This window comes from Ochotona curzoniae, unplaced genomic scaffold (assembly GCF_017591425.1).
Source record: "Ochotona curzoniae isolate NIBS_2020 unplaced genomic scaffold, NIBS_Ocur_1.0 scaffold_3835, whole genome shotgun sequence".
Taxonomy (NCBI): domain Eukaryota; kingdom Metazoa; phylum Chordata; class Mammalia; order Lagomorpha; family Ochotonidae; genus Ochotona; species Ochotona curzoniae.
The window spans coordinates 28,523,348-28,540,164 of record NW_024467114.1 but is presented as its reverse complement, the minus strand read 5'-3'; the positions used below and the strand labels follow the sequence as shown (position 1 = coordinate 28,540,164).

The window sequence follows — 16,817 nt, the reverse complement described above, 5'->3', positions numbered from 1 at the left end:
TTCCACCTGACACTTTGAATAACAAGGGTTTTTTTTTTTCTCCAGATTCTTTCTAATGTGGAAAAATAATTGATGTGAACCCCCGGAGTTGGTTTTTTTTTGTGTCTAGACAGTTTTCCTGCTCTGGATCCTGTGGTTCTCTCACACAACCCTGAGGGCCAGGGAGCCCAGCAGAGAGGCACATATCCCCGGGGGAACAGCGGTGCTTTCTCCCTGTTTTAGACATACCTGGTTCTTTCTCCCTACGTCGAGTGGCCTTTCTTTGGCGTAGCCTCTGTTACCTGCGATGGTTCCTTCCTCCTAACTTCCATCATGCGTGACCACTCTTCACTGTTGCTCTTTGTAAATTCTGCTCCAGCTGCTTTTGCCACCCTGCCTGTTTTTGTCTTCCTTTCTAGGAGGTCCCTGGCAAGGGTGCCCAGCGCTAGCCTAGTTGGCCAGGGAAGGGGAGGTGGGGTCATGTGGCACCAAGTGTGATTGGCTGGGGCTGGGGACAGACCAGGCTCTGATTAAAATATCTAGGAATGTGTAGTATGTTTTAGATTAAACACACTGTTTATTTATTACACTTATAGATTATTTGAGAAAGACAAAGAGAGTGCTCCCATCTGCTGGTTCACTCTGCACATGTCTACAACAGCTGGGAGCCAGGATGCAGCCCAGGTCTGTGGCTGGCAGTGCCCTCAGCTGGGAGCTGGAAGTGCTGCTCCCCAGGCCTTCACCGAGTGGAAGCTGGGCCAGGAGCCAAAGCATGGAGCGGAACTCAGGCAGCTTCCCTTTTCCCTCCCTATCCCCACCTGTTCTGGTTCAGATTGATTTGTTTTTATTTGAAAGGCAGAGAGACAGAGACCTTCCATGTACTAGTTCATTCCCAAAGGGCCACCACCACAGCCAGAGCCCAGCTGACATGAAGCCCGGAGGGTCCCAAGGCTTTGGCCCATCCTCTGCTGTTGGCCCAGGCTGTAGGCAGGGACCTGGATGCAAAGTGGAGAGCTGGGGCATGAACCAGCCCCCATAGGGGATGCCAACATTTATTTATTTTGGTAATTTCTATTGCTCATTGTCTTTTCAAATTGCCATGTAAAAATGATCCGGTCTCTTGAGATTCTTATTTCTGTGTCTTATATAGCTGGGGTTTTGATGTGGCTTCCCCCAAAGCAGTCCATTTTAAGTCCCCCGCTTGGTGATGGAGAGGGTAGGGTGGCTGTGTCCAGTGTTAATTTCTCCTCCTAGATATTAGCCTCAGGCAACAGGAGGTACAAAGTCCCCTGAAGTTTCATTCAGGGGCCAGGTCTGCAGAGGGTTCATCTCCAAGTCATTCTTTGGGGAGGAGAATCAGAGCCCCTGGCTCCGGTGAACAGGCTGTTCTCTGGCTTCAGTTCCTTTGGGGCCTGACCCACGGGCAGTAATTCTCGCAGCACTGTCGGCTGCATGGGAGGGTCTCTGTTGGCCAGTTGCTGCCACTGCTGGTACTTTTAGCTGTAAATTGTAACAGCACAGAAAGCAGAGCACTGGCTAAATGTAAAAGTGGGATTTGATGAAAGGATTAACCAGTTATTAATGTTTTCAATGTTTCTCTGTATATGTGAATAAAATTATAAGTACTTGTGATAGGCAGTTGAACTACAATGTTTTTTTCAACTTATTAAATGCAAGAGATTTATATGAAGTTACCACATCTATGTATGTATGTCCGTGCATGTAAAAATAAGTAAATAAACAAAGAAAATTCGAACAAAAGATTTGTAGTGTATATATTTGTTAGTATCTGTTTTATTCTTTTTTATTTTTTAATGTTTATTTTTGTTTATGTGAAAGGCAGAGCTGGGTGAGTGAAGCCAGGAGCCTGGAACTCTGTCCAGGCCTCCCCTGTGGGTGGCGGGGGTCCAAGTTCTTAGGGCATCTGCTGCTTCCCTGATGTGTTAGCAGGGGGCTGGAGCACAGGTGCAGGAGCACAACTTAGAGTCTGACGTGGGATGCGCGCTTGCCAAGTCTGCGTAACCTGCTGTGCCAGGAAGCCTGCCCCGTGTCTTGTTTTCTTCAAAAGTGCTCACTACAAAGTGCTGGATGCAGTTTTGTTTGTTGTTTTGGAGAAACACTGGTGTCCTGGGCCGGAGATGGGATTCCCTGTTTCCCTTATTTGACACTGGAATACATTCACTTTGTTGCACTTTGTGCAATAACCAACCTATTGGAGTTTAAATGTTTGCTGATTCGTTGTCTTTTCTCTGGGGATAGTATTGGGCTCCTCTGTTTGCCTTTTAGGTTTATGGCTAGGAGGCAACCACTGAAACCTTGCTTAAATATCTGGCTGTTTGTATGATAAATTTGGCAAATGGTGTAGCCAAGCTGTGAACAGCACTTATTTTTATTTTCAGCTGCACTTCTGTCCAAAGATCTTGTGCATTGGAGCGGAGACTATAAATGCAGTGAGTAAAAAGGTATAGCAAAGTTTACCCATGTTTTCTTATTTTTTGGGGGGGGGGTTCTTAACAAGAAATGTTTTGAAACCTGGAAAATTGTGTTTAAAATGGTTATTAACAGTTTTAAAAACTTTGACTCACTGGCAGATTGCTACCTAAGCTGTTCTGTTCTGTAATTCCTCCCTTTGCCCATGCCCTTTGTATATTACAAAATGCCAGTAAGAATATGTGTTTCCATGAGAAGACCACTGTGTCCCAGCTTAGTGTTGCTGTATGTTGCCAAGCAGTGCTTCCTAAGATAGGGGTACACAGAGCTTTCTCTGCTTCTGGGCAGCTTGTGCAGACCACGCCTTTCCGTGCTGGAAGTCGTGGAGCCCTTCTTCTTGTTTGTGCTTTGGAGAATAGGGATACGGCATTTCCTGGCTGCTACCAGGGGTCTGGTCAGGAGAGAATTCTGAACTGTTTTAGGTTGGAAGCAAATTGGAACCAGACCTTGCACTTCCTCTTCTTTGTCAACTCAAATACCTCTTCCCCCAAGGACCTTCCTGACTGCACGTGGCCCCCTGCTGCTTTCTTCCGGGCAGTTTATCAGAACCTGAATTTGTCTTGGCTTGCTTGTTTGTTCTCCTGATCATGCTACAGCACAGTTTCTGGAAGAACAAGAATCTGTCTTGCTTCAACTTTCACATGTCTATTTCCTGCACATAGTAGGTGCTTTCATAAATACCATAGATGAGTGAAAGGACGAGCCTAGCGTCCTTGTGACTAGAATCCCAACTGTGCGGTCGTGTTTGAGCCTTTGCTTCCAGAAGTGCTGATCAGCCTGTGCTGGAAGCCTCTCTTGGCAGGGGACCTTGGATGTATCTTTGTTTGGCTTCATTTCTTTTTCTGTTCTAGTTTTTAGCCTGTGTAACAAGATATGACACTTCTGTTGCAACTGTGTAATATTTTGCTTTATGTGATAAAGCATATCTGAAACATTAATAGACCACCTGCATATTTTGGTAAATAACCAACTTTTTAGGATCACTTCCCTAGGCTACCATGGCTGTTTTCTGTTTTATGTATATTTAAAAATTTCATTCTTTAAAACAACGTTTTCATTTTATTTGAAACACAGAAATAAAGAAAGGTGCAGAGAGGCAACATGGAAAAACCTTCCATGTGCTGGTTCACTTCCCAAATGTCTGTGGTGACTGGGGCTGTTGTTCCAGGGGCTTCTTCTGGGTCTCCCCTGTGGGTGCAGGGTCCCAAGGCTTTGGGCCGTCCTCCACTGCTTTCCCAGGCCACAAGCAGGGAGCTGGATGGAAAGTGGACAATTGGGACTGGAACCAGCACCTATAGGGTGTGAGCGTCCCATGGCTTTATCAGTTGTTCCACAGCACTGACCCTCTTTCCCCACTCCCCCTTTTTTTTTAAAGGTTTATTTTGTTTTTGTTGCAAAGTCAGATTATAGAGAGGAGGCAAGAGAGAGAAGATCTTCCATCCACTGATTCACTCCCCAGGTGATTGCAATGGCTGGTGCTGAGCTGATCCAAAACCAGGAGACTGGAACTTCTTCCAAGTCTCCCATGTGGGTGCAGGGTCCCAAGGCTTTGGGTCTATCCTTGACTGCTTTCCCAGGCCACAGGCAGGGAGCTGGATGGGAAGTGGGGCTGCTGGGATAAGAACCAGCACCCATATGGGATCCTGGTGTGTGCAAAGTGAGGATTTCAGCTGCTAGGCTACTGTGCCGGGAGAAAAGAACCAAATGTTGTAGTTCATACTGTATTTACTAATACAGTCTAGTGGAGATAAGGGAACTAGTGTTTTATTTAGAAGAAAATTCATCAGGGCTTGTGTCATGGAGCTATGCAGTTGTTGCTACTAATTGGTTGTCCTCTTTAAGCCATACCTATCTCTCAGCTTTAGTTTCTTCCTCTAAAATGTGAGGGAATTGGATTGAATTTCTTCCTGGGTCGTTGTAGTCCAGGAATAGATAATTGAAGATACTTTAATTTTACCACCATATTTGCATACTCCAACTTCTGTTGGCACAAAATATTATAAGGAGATCCCTTGTCCCTTGAGAGAAGGTGGGATTAGGCTCACTTTAAAGTAGAGACATTTCATGGTGACTGCTGAGTGTCCCAGGCTCCGGGGCATCGTGTGTTTGCTCTGAAGCCACCCGGGATAAGGCTCAGCCACGTGGTTGTCTGAAGTCATCTGGTATGAAGTGTGGTGCTGCGGGAGTTGAAAGGGATCAGAGAGGCTTACAGGAGGAAGTGGGGGTTTGCAGTCCTTCCAGCTGAGCTGACAAGTGAGCGCATTTTCACCTAGTCCCCTTTGAGGCCATTTGGACAGTGAACTGCGTGAACAGTGTGTTAATGTGTTTTCTTTCAGGGCTGGGTAACTCCTCAGTGACTTAATACCCAGGGAATATTTCATGCTTTCTACAAATTCAGAGTAGATATTTGTTCAATTTAGTGTGCTCTTGGAGAGCCGTTAACTGACGGAATGAGACGCATTCAGGAAGCGTGCTGGGTAAATGAAAATACAGAAATGCGAAGTTTGATTGCTACCATAGTGCGAGGCACAAAGAGACTGGATTGATTAGGGGAGGTGTTTTTGGTAACTAATGGAAATGGATTTGGTCTTTGGGGACTGGATTACGGAGGCCCTTTGAGATCTGATCAAAAGAGTTTCGTGTAATTGCGGTGGGGAGGGGGTGGAATCCCAGACCTGATGGAATTGCACCATAAAATTCAAAATTAAAAAAGTTTCTTGTGAGTCTATTAAAACATCTTATATTGGGAAAAAACTCACATTAGAGCTAATGTTATGGCATAGTGGGGTGAGCTGCCACCTGCAGTGCCCACATAAACCTTTAAAATAACAAAACAAAATCTCACATTAACTAGTTACTTGGATTATCAGAAATTAGTATTGTTGCCTAAGTGCCTGACATTTGTATTAAATATTAATATTAAGTAGCATGAGATGTCATTTAATCTTCACTGGTATTAGGCAGGTATGATGGTCTGCATGAAGTGCTTGTGGGGGCATCAGGGCTTAGGGCGATAGGATCACTTGCTCAGGGTTTTAAAGCTAGCATATGTGATTTCATTGGGAATGGTAGATTTTACCTCGAGGCTGCTGGAGTGATCAAAGTGGCACTGCTGCTCTTTGAAGATTGACATTTGGGCAAAATACGCAAGGATGAGAAGGAGGAAGGCTCCGGAAGAGCCATGTATCTAGGGCAGTAGAAGTTGATTTGTAGCCGTAAGTTCAGAAAAAATTCATGTTTTGCCTAGAATGACAGTGAAAAGAGCAAGGGAGAAGAGGTGTGAGATTAGGACATAGGGTAGAAGATGTGGGGCCTTGTGAAAAACAGTTTGAATGCTATTTTAAAGCAATGGATGATTGTTGAGGGGCTTCAAAGCAGAGGAATGAAGAGTATGTGTGTGAGTCTGTTTGTGTGTGTAATAAAAACATAAAATTTAACCATTAACTTGTCATTTTTTTCAAGATTGATTTATGTATCTGAAAGGCGGAATTGCAGAGTGAGAAAGAGGAAGAGACGGAGAGCAGTCTTCCATCCACCGGGTCACTCCACAGATGGCTGCAATTGTGCATGGTGGGCCTAGGTGAAGCCAGGAGCCTGGAGCCCAAGAACCTGGGCCACCTTCTGCTGCCTTCCCAGGTATGTTGGTAAGGAGCTGGAGCAGCCTGACTATCAGTTAGGGCCGCAGGGAATGCTGGAGTGGCAGGTGGAGGCTTAACCTCTTGTACCACAGCACCAGCTCCTGAGCCATCTTCTTGTTCTTGTTTTTATTTTTCACTTGGAAGGCAGAATTAGAGAGGCAGGGAGAGGGAAAGAGAGATCTTCCATTTGCTGGTTCACTCCCCAATAGGCCACAATGACCAGACCTGGGCTGAACTGGAGACAGGAGTTTCTTCTGGGTCTCTCATGTGGGTGTGGAGTCCAAAGCCTTGAGCTATCCTCTGCTGCTTTTCTAGTCCCCAGGCAGGAAGCTGGATCAGAAGTGAAGTAGCTGGGAGTTGACCGGTGCCTATATGGGATGCCAGTGCTGGCAACAGGATTTGCATGCTACGTTGCCTGACTGTCCTGGGCAAGCCCAGAGCAGTCCGAGATCCATCCCTTGCATGGTCGCTATGGATAGAGCAAATTCTTGGACCTCAGGTTTGGACTAGCCCAGGACCCTCCCTGCTCCTAGCAGCTGTAAATGGGTCCCCAGTAGGAAGCCTGGGCCGGCATGGGTACCCCCAGCTGTAGCCATGTGTCTGGGGAATCCAGACACCCATGCTCTGCTCAGACTTACCTAGAATCCACCTACTATCATTACTTTACAACTGTAAAGCTAGTAGCAGCCCTTCCTGTAGTTGGGGTGGCTGCTTCATGAGGCAGCTTGAGATCTGGGCAGTGCTTTTCCAGCTCTGCTGTACCCTGGAGCACCCTGTGCTCTTTATGAAATGTGAGTGCTGCCTCTCCTCTCCTGGGGTTCTGTTGTAGTTGTCATAAGGCCTAGTACTGGATTTTTTTTTTTTTACCCTCTAGGTTTTTGTTTGTTTGTTTTTAAGATTCATTTGTTTTTATTGGAAAGTCAGATTTACAGAGAGAAGGAGAGACCAAGAGAAAGAACTTACATCTGCTGATTCACTCCCCAAGTGGTTACAATGGTTGGAGCTGAGCTGATCTGAAGCCAAGAGCTTCTTCCCTGTCTCCCACGTGGGTGCAGGGTCCTAAGGTCTTCAGCCATCCTTGACTGCTTTCCCAGGCCACAGGCAGGGAGCTGGATAGGCAGTGGAGCAGCCAGGATTAGAACCGGCACCCACATGGGATCCCGGTGCATGCGAGGTGAGGACTTTAGCCTCTACGTTATTGTGTTGTGCGGTTTTAATATAAAACCTTATGTTTCCTGAGAAGAGACTGGAGACAGAGCTGTATCCAAGGCTTGGAATTGATTGTGGAAATGAGCGGTTAGCACACTTTTCAGGCTTCCTTCGGTTATGCCAGGGAATTCTCATGGGCTTTGGGATTGTGTAGCCCTATGTTGGGCGTTGGCTCACTTTGGACCACTGTTTAACTTGGAAAGTGCCAGCCTGTACAGTGTCCCATCCCCATTCTATCTACCCTTGGTTTCCTTTTGGGATTCCCTGCTGTTTAGTGGGATTAAGTCTCACTTCTTTGCTGTTGTTAAAGACAAACCTTTCTCATATGAATGGTTTTACTTCCTGTCACTGCAGGAACACATCTAGCAAACCCCAACAATGCAGAAGGCATTTTCACTGCTTACTGGAGTGTTGCCCGTGGAAGTACCCTACTTCTTGGTGAGATGGGCACTTGCTCTGCATCTACTTGTGGAACACTGCAGTTTTGCTCAGATATAGTGCACGGAGCAAAGGCTGGGCAGGTCTTTCACTCAAGAAGTGAGTGATTCTGTCGAATCTGGTGGTACAAGCAGATCTTAACCATCTGTATGGAGCAATGAGGGGCTCTTTTAAAAAGACTGTGGCTTAGGTCTTTGGACGAATCATGCTGAGAAACGCTAGTTTTCAACCAGCTGTCCCCATTTCCTGGAATGGATGAGAAAGAAGAAAAAGATCTTGGTTCACTCCCCAAGTGGTGATCCGAAGCCAGGAGCCAGGAGCTTCTTCTAGGTCTCCCACGTAGGTGCAGGGTCCCAAGGCTTTGGGCTGTCCTCAACTGCCCTCCCAGGCTACGAGCAGGGAGCTGGATGGAAAGTGAAGCACAAACCGATGCCCATAGTGGATCCTGACACTTACAAGATGAGGATTTAGCCACTGAGCCATCATGCCAGGCCTTCAGCCTGCCGTTTTTAAGCTTGTCCCTGATTGGAAGGACAGTGTAGGTGAAGCTGCCTGTGTTTGCCCCTCCCATTCGCTGCCCCACTAGACCCACCATTGGTGAATAACCATTTCTTTGCCGAATGCCCTTAGTCTTTTGCTGCTTTTGAGAAGTTTTGCTCTCCTAGGACTGAGCTTAAGGAATTCTTGTGAAGGGAAGCACTGGCGCTTTGTGGAAATACAGATTCTGAACTTCGATCTTAAATTTAGTTCTTGCCAAAGGATAGGCCTCGTAAAGTCAGCTGCCTGGGTAACAGTCTCAATCAAGATAAACTGTCTTATTTTGATTATATCTAAAGAGAAGAATATTAATGGCAGTAATGTATCTTTTTTGTGAGGTTATTGCAAATTTTTTTTTTAAAGATTTATTTTTATTATTTTTTCATTGGAAAGGCAGATATACAGAGAGGAGAGACAGAGAGGAAGATCTTCCGTCCGATGATTCACTCCCCAAGTGAGCGCAACGGCCGATACTATGCCGATCCGAAGCCAGGAGCCTCTTCCGGGTCTCCCACACGGGTGCAGGGTCCCAAGGCTTTGGGCTGTCCTCGACTGCCTTCCCAGGCCACAAGCAGGGAGCTGGAAGGGAAGTGGGGCTGCCGGGATTAGAACCGGCGCCCATATGGGATCCCGGGCATGCAAGGCGAGGACCTTAACCACTTGCGCCACCGCGTCGGGCCCGGTTATTGCAAATTTTAAGTGAAATAATCTTGTGAAGCACTTGTCTTAGGTAAGTTAGCCACCTCGTAAGAACTCAGTAATACAGTGCTGGGAGGGAGAAAGAGCTTGGGTTCTGTTGGGTGGAAGTGACAGGTTGTGGTGTTCCACAGTACACAGATGACTTAGAGTTCACAAGAAGGTGTTAACTGCTGTGCAGGTCCTGGGGAGCGGGGCTGGCGGCCCCACACACAGAAGAGGTCATGAATGAGACAGGTTTGCCAGGGTTCACTGGTTTATGCTTCGTGTGTGTGCTGCAGGGGTGTCCCTCGCCCTGCAAAGAAGAAGAGACTCAGTTATTCTCTGCTGCAGTTTCCTTCACTGCCTTTGCTGTGGGCCAGGGGCAGTGGTTTTATTTCTTCCACTATCCAGTTGTGTAATGCTGGGTCAGTTTGTACATTTCCCTTTGTCTCAATTTTCTCACCTTTTAAGAGACAGCATATTATTAGTACTGATTGTCAGGGGAGAATGAGCCCATGTCCGCAGGGCGCTCACCACAGTACCTGCTGTGTAGGAAATGGCTGAGGTGAGAGCTGTTGGCTGCACTATTGCTAAAGTGCCTTCTTTACGTCCAGTTTCAAAACCTCAGAAATACACAAACATGCACAATGTTAAAAATATAAATATATACGGTATTAGAACTTTTTAGGTTGTCATTTAAGCTTCATCTGCCAGAATACTTTGGATTCTGTGATCTCCATACTCCAGTGATGTCATATTGCTGGCTTTGTTGTCATGCCAACCTTACAACCTACCCCTCTGTGACTGCTTCAGCTTAGTCACAGCTGATCTCCCTCTGGGTGCTGGGAGAGGTGGTGTCACACCTACGTCATGCTTGAGGAGGAGAGGTGGGGCCAATAATAAGGAAGAGTAATTTGAATATATGTTTTTTAAAACTTTGCAGGTTTGTGCTTGGAGATCTAGAATTTATACTCTCTGAACTCAAGCCGAGTATACTTCTCATAGTACAGATGTTATGGACTGGGCGTTCAGCGCAGCAGTTAGGATGCCAGCGTGCCGCAGCAGAGCACCTCTGGGGCTGTTCCCTGCTCTCACTCCTCGCTCTGGCTTCCTGCTGATACCAAGGCCAGAGGCAGCTGGTGTTCGGGTCGTTGGGTCCCTGCCTTCCGCATGGGAAACCTGGGCTATCTTCCTGTGGTTTCTGCCCTGGACCAGAGTGGCTGTTAGAGAGACTCTGGGAGGGAGGCTACAGAACCAGCACATAGGAGCTTGCTTTCAATCTCAGTCTCTAAAAGAAATAACTAAAATTGAAAAGAAAAAAGAAAATATATTAGGATATGCTTATCTGATTTTGCTAATAAAGCAAAATGTAGTAATCTAGTATTAATATTATGGATTTTTTTTCCTTAAAGAACTAAAAGGGTTTATTTTGTATATGGTAACTAAGGACAAACAAATTGGAAGGAAATTTGCTAATTAAAAAAATTCTTTTTTTGAAAATCTGATATACAGAGAGGAGGAGAGACAGAGAGGAAGATCTTCCATCCGCTAATTCATTTCCCAAGTGGCTGCAACTGAAGTTGATCCAAAGCTGGGAGCCAGGAGCAGGGTCCCAGGGTCTTAGGCCATCCTCTACTGCCTTTCCAGATCACAAGCAGTGAGCTGAATGGGAAGTGGGGCTGTCGGGACACGAATCAGCATCTGTGGGATCCTGGCACATGCAGGACAAGGATTTTTAGCCACTAGGCTACTGTGCCGGGCCCCAATTGCTAATTTTTAATGCAGTTATTTTTGTTTTAGTAAATAATATGCCCAACTAGTGGTTTGGGCATGCTTACAGCAAAGCTTGGGAGAACGGGTACATTTCAACAGGAGTGCTGGGTATTGTTCAAATCTCAGAGCCCTGTGTTGAGCGGAGGTCCTGGGAAGTAGTTGGGCAGCCAAGTGGGAGTTCTCTGGGAGGTAGAGTGCCCTCCTTCCGCATCTCTCAATGCACTAGCGAGTGGAGAAGACTTGACACGTGTTTTTATATGCTGATATTGTACATAAGACTTAGAATGCCTTCTTATTGTCTTGTTTTCAAAAAAGGTTTAAAGCCACCTGTACCGGAAAGCGAATTTCTGGTATAGAACTGTGGTGCAGCTAAGTGCCCAGCATAGATGTTGGTGTAGTGTGTGCTGAGTAAAAGTAATTAAGCATTTTGCAAAGTTTGTTACCTTTATGCTATGCTATTTTCATTTTCAGTCATATCCTTTGCCTCTCAAAGATTTCGTTTTGTTTGATGTAATCAAAGAACTTTATTAGGCGCTTTGGTGGCTCACATACATGTTCTTTCTCAGGCCTTTCTGGATTCCCTGTCACACCTTTCTCTTTTTAAAATAATTGAAGTATCATTTTTTTTAAAAGATTTATTTATTTTTATTACAAAGTCAGATATATGGAGAGCAGGAGAGACAGAAAGGAAGATCTTCCATCCGATGGTTCACTCCCGAAGTGAGCACAACGGCCAATGCTATGCCGATCCGAAGCCAGGAGCCAGGAACTTCTTCCGGGTCTCCCACACGGGTGCAGGGTCCCAAGGCTTTGGGCCGTCCTCGACTGCTTTCCCGGGCCACAGGCAGGGAGCTGGATGGGAAGCAGGACTGCCGGGATAGAACCAGCGCCCATATGGGATCCCGGGCATGCAAGGCGAGGACCTTAACCACTTGCGCCACCGTGCGGGGCCCGAAGTATCATTTTTTAATCTTCCCCTGAATTATACAGATATATACCTTTGTCACTTAAAGCCTGGAACTTTAAATTTTGGAATATAGAAAAATATTCTGAGCTATTTAATTCTTTGTCATGAAATGATGACTATTCATAAGTATGTGGCGTATTTTTTATAAAATAAAAACTTTGAAGTTATCTTGGATTGGATTTTCCCTAGCGTTACATCATCCCCAGGAGTGATATCTTCTTGTGACATTTTCACATGTTGACATTCTGTATTATTATAGGAGTTCTCTTTTGTTTGTTTGTTTTTTAAAATTTGTTGTGTCTGTTTGACAGAGAGGAGGAACAGGAGAGAGCATCTTTCATCTACTGCTTCTTTCTCCAAAACACCTGGGACAGCTGAGGCTGGTCCAGATCAGAGGAGTCACATGGGTGTCAGGGATCTAAGTGCGTGGGCCGGCCTGCACTGTCTCCCCAGGCTTCCCAGACGCAGCAGCAGGGAGCTGGGTGGGGAGCGGAGCAGCAGAGGCGCTCAGCACTGGCCTTACATGGGATGCTGTTGCCATCAGTGCTGGTTTAATCTGCTACAGCAAATACTGGCCCCTAGAGTAACTATCCCTAAGTAGTCAGGCATTTTAATTTTAAATCTGTTTCATCTTTCCTTGAAGTTTAACTTTTGTTTTGGTACCCAGCATTTATTTTAAAATTTTTTTAATTTTTAAAGATTATTTAAAACCGAGAAAGACTAGCTGCTGGTGATACAAGTTGGTGTTGTGTGTTTGAACAGATCAGATGTACTGTGTCTTACAGATATGCCCATGAGAAGACATCATTTAAAGTTTTGACCATGGTGGAATTTGACTCAGATATTTTTCTTAATGATTCAGATATTTTTTAATGGACATTTATTTCTAGTTTAAATTTTGAAAATATAGATAAATGAAATTATGATAAAAGATCAGAAACTGATAAATAACTAAGTAAATCAGTCAAAGTCTTTCTAGTGGTGGAGAAATTGTCAGTGAAGATGATATAGTTCCAAATAAAAAATACAGAATTTTTTCTTTATTTATTTTCTCTTCTGTCTCTGAAATAGGTTGAGAGTTAATTACCTGTTTCTTCTCACTTTTGCAGAGTTAATAGAGGGGAGACAACCTTGCTGAAGATGAAGAATATACAATATTAGAGGAGAATTTTTTCTTTCTTTGTCTTGTCTTCCGTTCCCACCTTTCAATCGAGTTGGCTTCATCAGAAATGTTTTTTACAGTCTCAAGGAAAAACATGTCCCAGAAATTAAGTTTCCTCTTACTTGTATTTGGACTCATTTGGGGATTGATGTTACTGCACTATACTTTTCAACAGCCAAGACATCAAAGCAGTGTGAAGTTACGTGAACAAATACTAGACTTAAGCAGAAAATATGTGAAAGCTTTGGCAGAGGAAAATAAGAACATGGTGGATGTCGGGAATGGCGCTTCCATGGCGGGATATGGTAAGACGACTGTAGTGTGTTTCTAGTCCCCCCCTCTTGGCCTGTCCCATCGAAACCTGCTCTCGGGTATTAAATTCAGTCCTCTCTGCATACTAGCTTGACAAAGTAGTATTTTTGATTTCTTATTGTGAGACTTTGAAAATAACCTCAAAGGTAAAATAACATAATTAAACACTTCCACATTCGTCACCCTGACTTTATATTTATTGTAGAATTTGTTTTATGTGATCAAAGAATATTTAAGGTAAATTGTGGAAATTGTGACATTTTCTACTATAGAGCCCTTACACGTATTAAAAGCAAATCTTTTTGTATGCATGAGCTTTTTCTGGATAGCACAGTGGTCTGATTGTTGTACCTAGTTTCTGTTTGAATTCTCCTGAGTGGCCCAGAATGATCATCTTCGTGGGCATCTGGTCCTGAGAGGCAGGGTGTGCCTGCATCTCCAGTGCTCCCTTCCAAGTTCCCTCTGCTGCTCTGTTCTCCCTCTGAGGCTCCAAAGGAAAGCAAAAGAACGGATACATTTGGTTCTGTCTGGAACTGTGAGTGTACATGAATTACATGTACATTTTAAAGATGTTACTGTTTGTTCAATTAAAGGTTATACATGCAAGAGTTTAAAGAATCGAGATGTGTTGATTCTTGTCATAAAAAAGGGAAATTTTTCCACTCCCAGTAGTCTTCAGATTTCCTGCTTCTCACAGCTACCCGTTTTAGATTCTTTCATCTCATTTGCTTGATGACTGCATATCTAAATGGCATGCTCCCTGAGCTACTTCTTGATTTTACATTTGGAGACATCTGCTGATTCCCCACTGTGCAGTGAGGTTGGCTTCCTCTCCTGCCCAAAGATGCATTCTTCTCATCCCCAAGCTGCCTTGTCACACACAGGTTCTTGTCCTGCCGATTTTCCTTTCATAACTTGGACGCATTCAGCATTCCATGACTTCCTCTGGTGTGGACTATTTGCTTTTTAGGTTCAGCAGTGAATTGTTGTAGATCACCTTGTACTACATCTTGGAAATTCATTGTGCTTTCTTGTGTTAAGTCTTTAGTTTCCTCGAATTCTGGAGCTTCCTCTTTATTGGTTACCTCCTGAAGTTAGGGGAATGGATCTTCTGGTAGGCTCTTGAGAAAGATGCAGGTGAGACAAAAGCTTTAAGTCCCTGTGAATCTGAAAAGGTCTTTATGATTATTAAAAATTTACTCATTTACTTGAGAGTGAGAGAGAGAGATCTATCCACTGTTTCGTTCCCCAGATGGCCACAAACTGTGAGGGCTGGGCTAGGCCAAAGGCCAAAGCTTGGGATTCCATTTGGGTCTCATACACATTGGTCCGGTGAGGATGTTTCTGTGGATGTGTGCTTCATGTTTACCGTGACTTCTGATATCAACTACTGGGAGTTAGGCGAGACTAGACAAGTTAAGTGCACAGTCTGCTATAAGCCTGGCTTCATTCAGTTCAGGCAGCTGCCTCTATTTGGATATTCCACGCCACCTTCACTTCCAGCTAGCTGGCTACACATTTGGAGGTTCTGAATATCCCTCATGTTTAATAATTTCTTACAACAGATCACAGAATTCACTCAAAATATTGTATTTACCTTGTAGCATCAAGTTGCAAGTCAGAACCGGCCACAGGGAGAGCTTGTGGGGCTCCAAGGACACTCTCCAGTGTCTTCTCATGCAGTCAGAACTCCTAGCCTCCTGGCACGTTGAGGCAGAGGACTGTCGCCCAGAGAAGTACCCTAAAGTTTCAGTGGACAGAGTTTATTGCATTTCATATGTAAGCACGATTGATGGGATCATTGACCACGCTGCCTCTAGTCCCTCCCTTCTCTGGAGGTTAGCTGAAAATCGCCAAGCCTTTGATCACATTGGTGTTTCTGGAATGGCCAACCCCCATCTTTTTTTTTAATTTTAATTTTATTTTTAATATTGCTTACATAGTTGGATACACATCCATGTGGGCCTCCAATTAGGATGGAGAGGGTCGAGGTATGGAGGAAGGTAGGTAGGACAGTTATTTCAGGACTTTTTTTTTCTTTCCTTTTTTAAACTTATTATTATCACTGTCATTTTATGATACATTTCCATAGGTGCTCAGATTTTCCTTAGCTCCTCCCCAAGTTCTCTCCCACTCCCCCACTGAGTTCCCATATATATGTGTGTGTGTGTGTGTGTGTGTATGTGTGTATATATATATATGTATAGTTTTAAAGCAAGATATATTAGAAAAGCTGAGAAAAGGAGGTCCCGTCCTAGTGATGGGAAGGGGTTTTGAAATAGAAAGGACCCCTGCCTCCTGCATAGTAGCAGGAGGAGGAAAGAGGAAATACCCTAGACCCCTGCCATCTGGCAGGAGGAAAGGTGGAAAACAAAGACCCTCCCCCTATATTATTACTATAATATCATTCTTCATAAGCAGTCATATGTCCATCATTGCGGCCATGGACAATGGTAGAAAGTCCAGCATCCTATTGTCAAGATATAGTTAACGGTTCCGTTGGGAGTCCATCTTTGATCTGGAAGTAGAGATACATGCAGCGTTGCATCCTCACATCTGGATATGATAGTCTCCATTACACAGTTACTAAACATTCCCTTAAATGAAAAGCCACAAAACAAAACCAACAACAGGAAAAGAAGAAATTAAAAATGCCATGAAGTTAAATAACATGCTACTGAATGACTAATGTGTCGCTGAAGAAATGAAAAGGGAAATCAAGAACCTTCTTGAAGAAAATGATGTTGCTGTATGATCTATGAGTCAGTGAAGAATTTAATGAGAAAGAGTTTTGAAGAGATGAAACTAAATTAAAAAAGTCAAAATCCATGAGATACAGTTTCCACTGTTCTTTGTTGGTGAGATATGTCTTCTATAGGCAACAAATAGGTGGGTTTTGTTTTTTGAATTCAGTATACTAACCTAAAAAAGTTGATTGATGAGTTTAAGCCACTTACATTCAGGGTTAATATAAATGGGTGATAATTTGGTCGTATCATTTTAGCAATAGGTTGTTCATTGATTTGGTCTTCTTCTATTATTGTACTGGGATGTGCTTCACATTTGCCTTTGGTTTTAGTGGGTGCTATTCCTCTGTCAAGAGAACATGTGTAAGTATCATTTTTAGGGTAGGTTTGGAAGAGGCAAAGTCTTTTAACTTTTCTTTACTGTGGAAGAATTTTATTTCATTTTCAAAGACAAAGGAATGCATTGCTGGGTGTGTTATCCTGGGCTGATGATATTTTGCTTTTAGAATCTGGAATGTGTTACTCCATTCTCTTCTGGTCTGTAGAGTTTCCTGTGAGAGGTCTCCTGTGAATTTAATTGACATTCATTTATATGTCAATTGATTTTTTTTTTCATATGCACATTTAAGGATCTTTTCCTTATGTTCTATTGAAGAGAGCTTGATGATCATTTGTCATGGCGAAGATTGCTTTTGGTCAGGCCTGTTGGGAGTTCTGTGCCCCTCCTGGATGTTGTTTCCCAATTCTTTCTCTAGATTAGGGAAATTTTCCTTTAATATTTCATCGAATACATTTTTAAATGCAACTTCTCTTTCTGGACCTTCTGGGACTCCCATAACTCTTATATTTGGGCTTTTAATAGTGCCTTTCAATTCTTGAATGCCTTT

General features: G+C 44.0%; 1 protein-coding gene across 1 annotated transcript in view; it reads left to right on the top strand.

The window, feature by feature from the left end:
* Window positions 1–6,070: 6,070 nt before the first annotated feature.
* CCDC126 (coiled-coil domain containing 126) overlaps window positions 6,071–16,817 on the top strand; it is a 24,131-nt gene continuing 13,384 nt past the window's right edge. Inside the window, exons 1-2 of the mRNA XM_040964547.1 lie at window positions 6,071–6,105; window positions 12,819–13,176. Of these exons, the coding sequence (XP_040820481.1) occupies window positions 12,939–13,176 (238 nt within the window). The 5' untranslated portion in view covers window positions 6,071–6,105; window positions 12,819–12,938. The remainder of the gene's footprint in view (window positions 6,106–12,818; window positions 13,177–16,817) is intronic.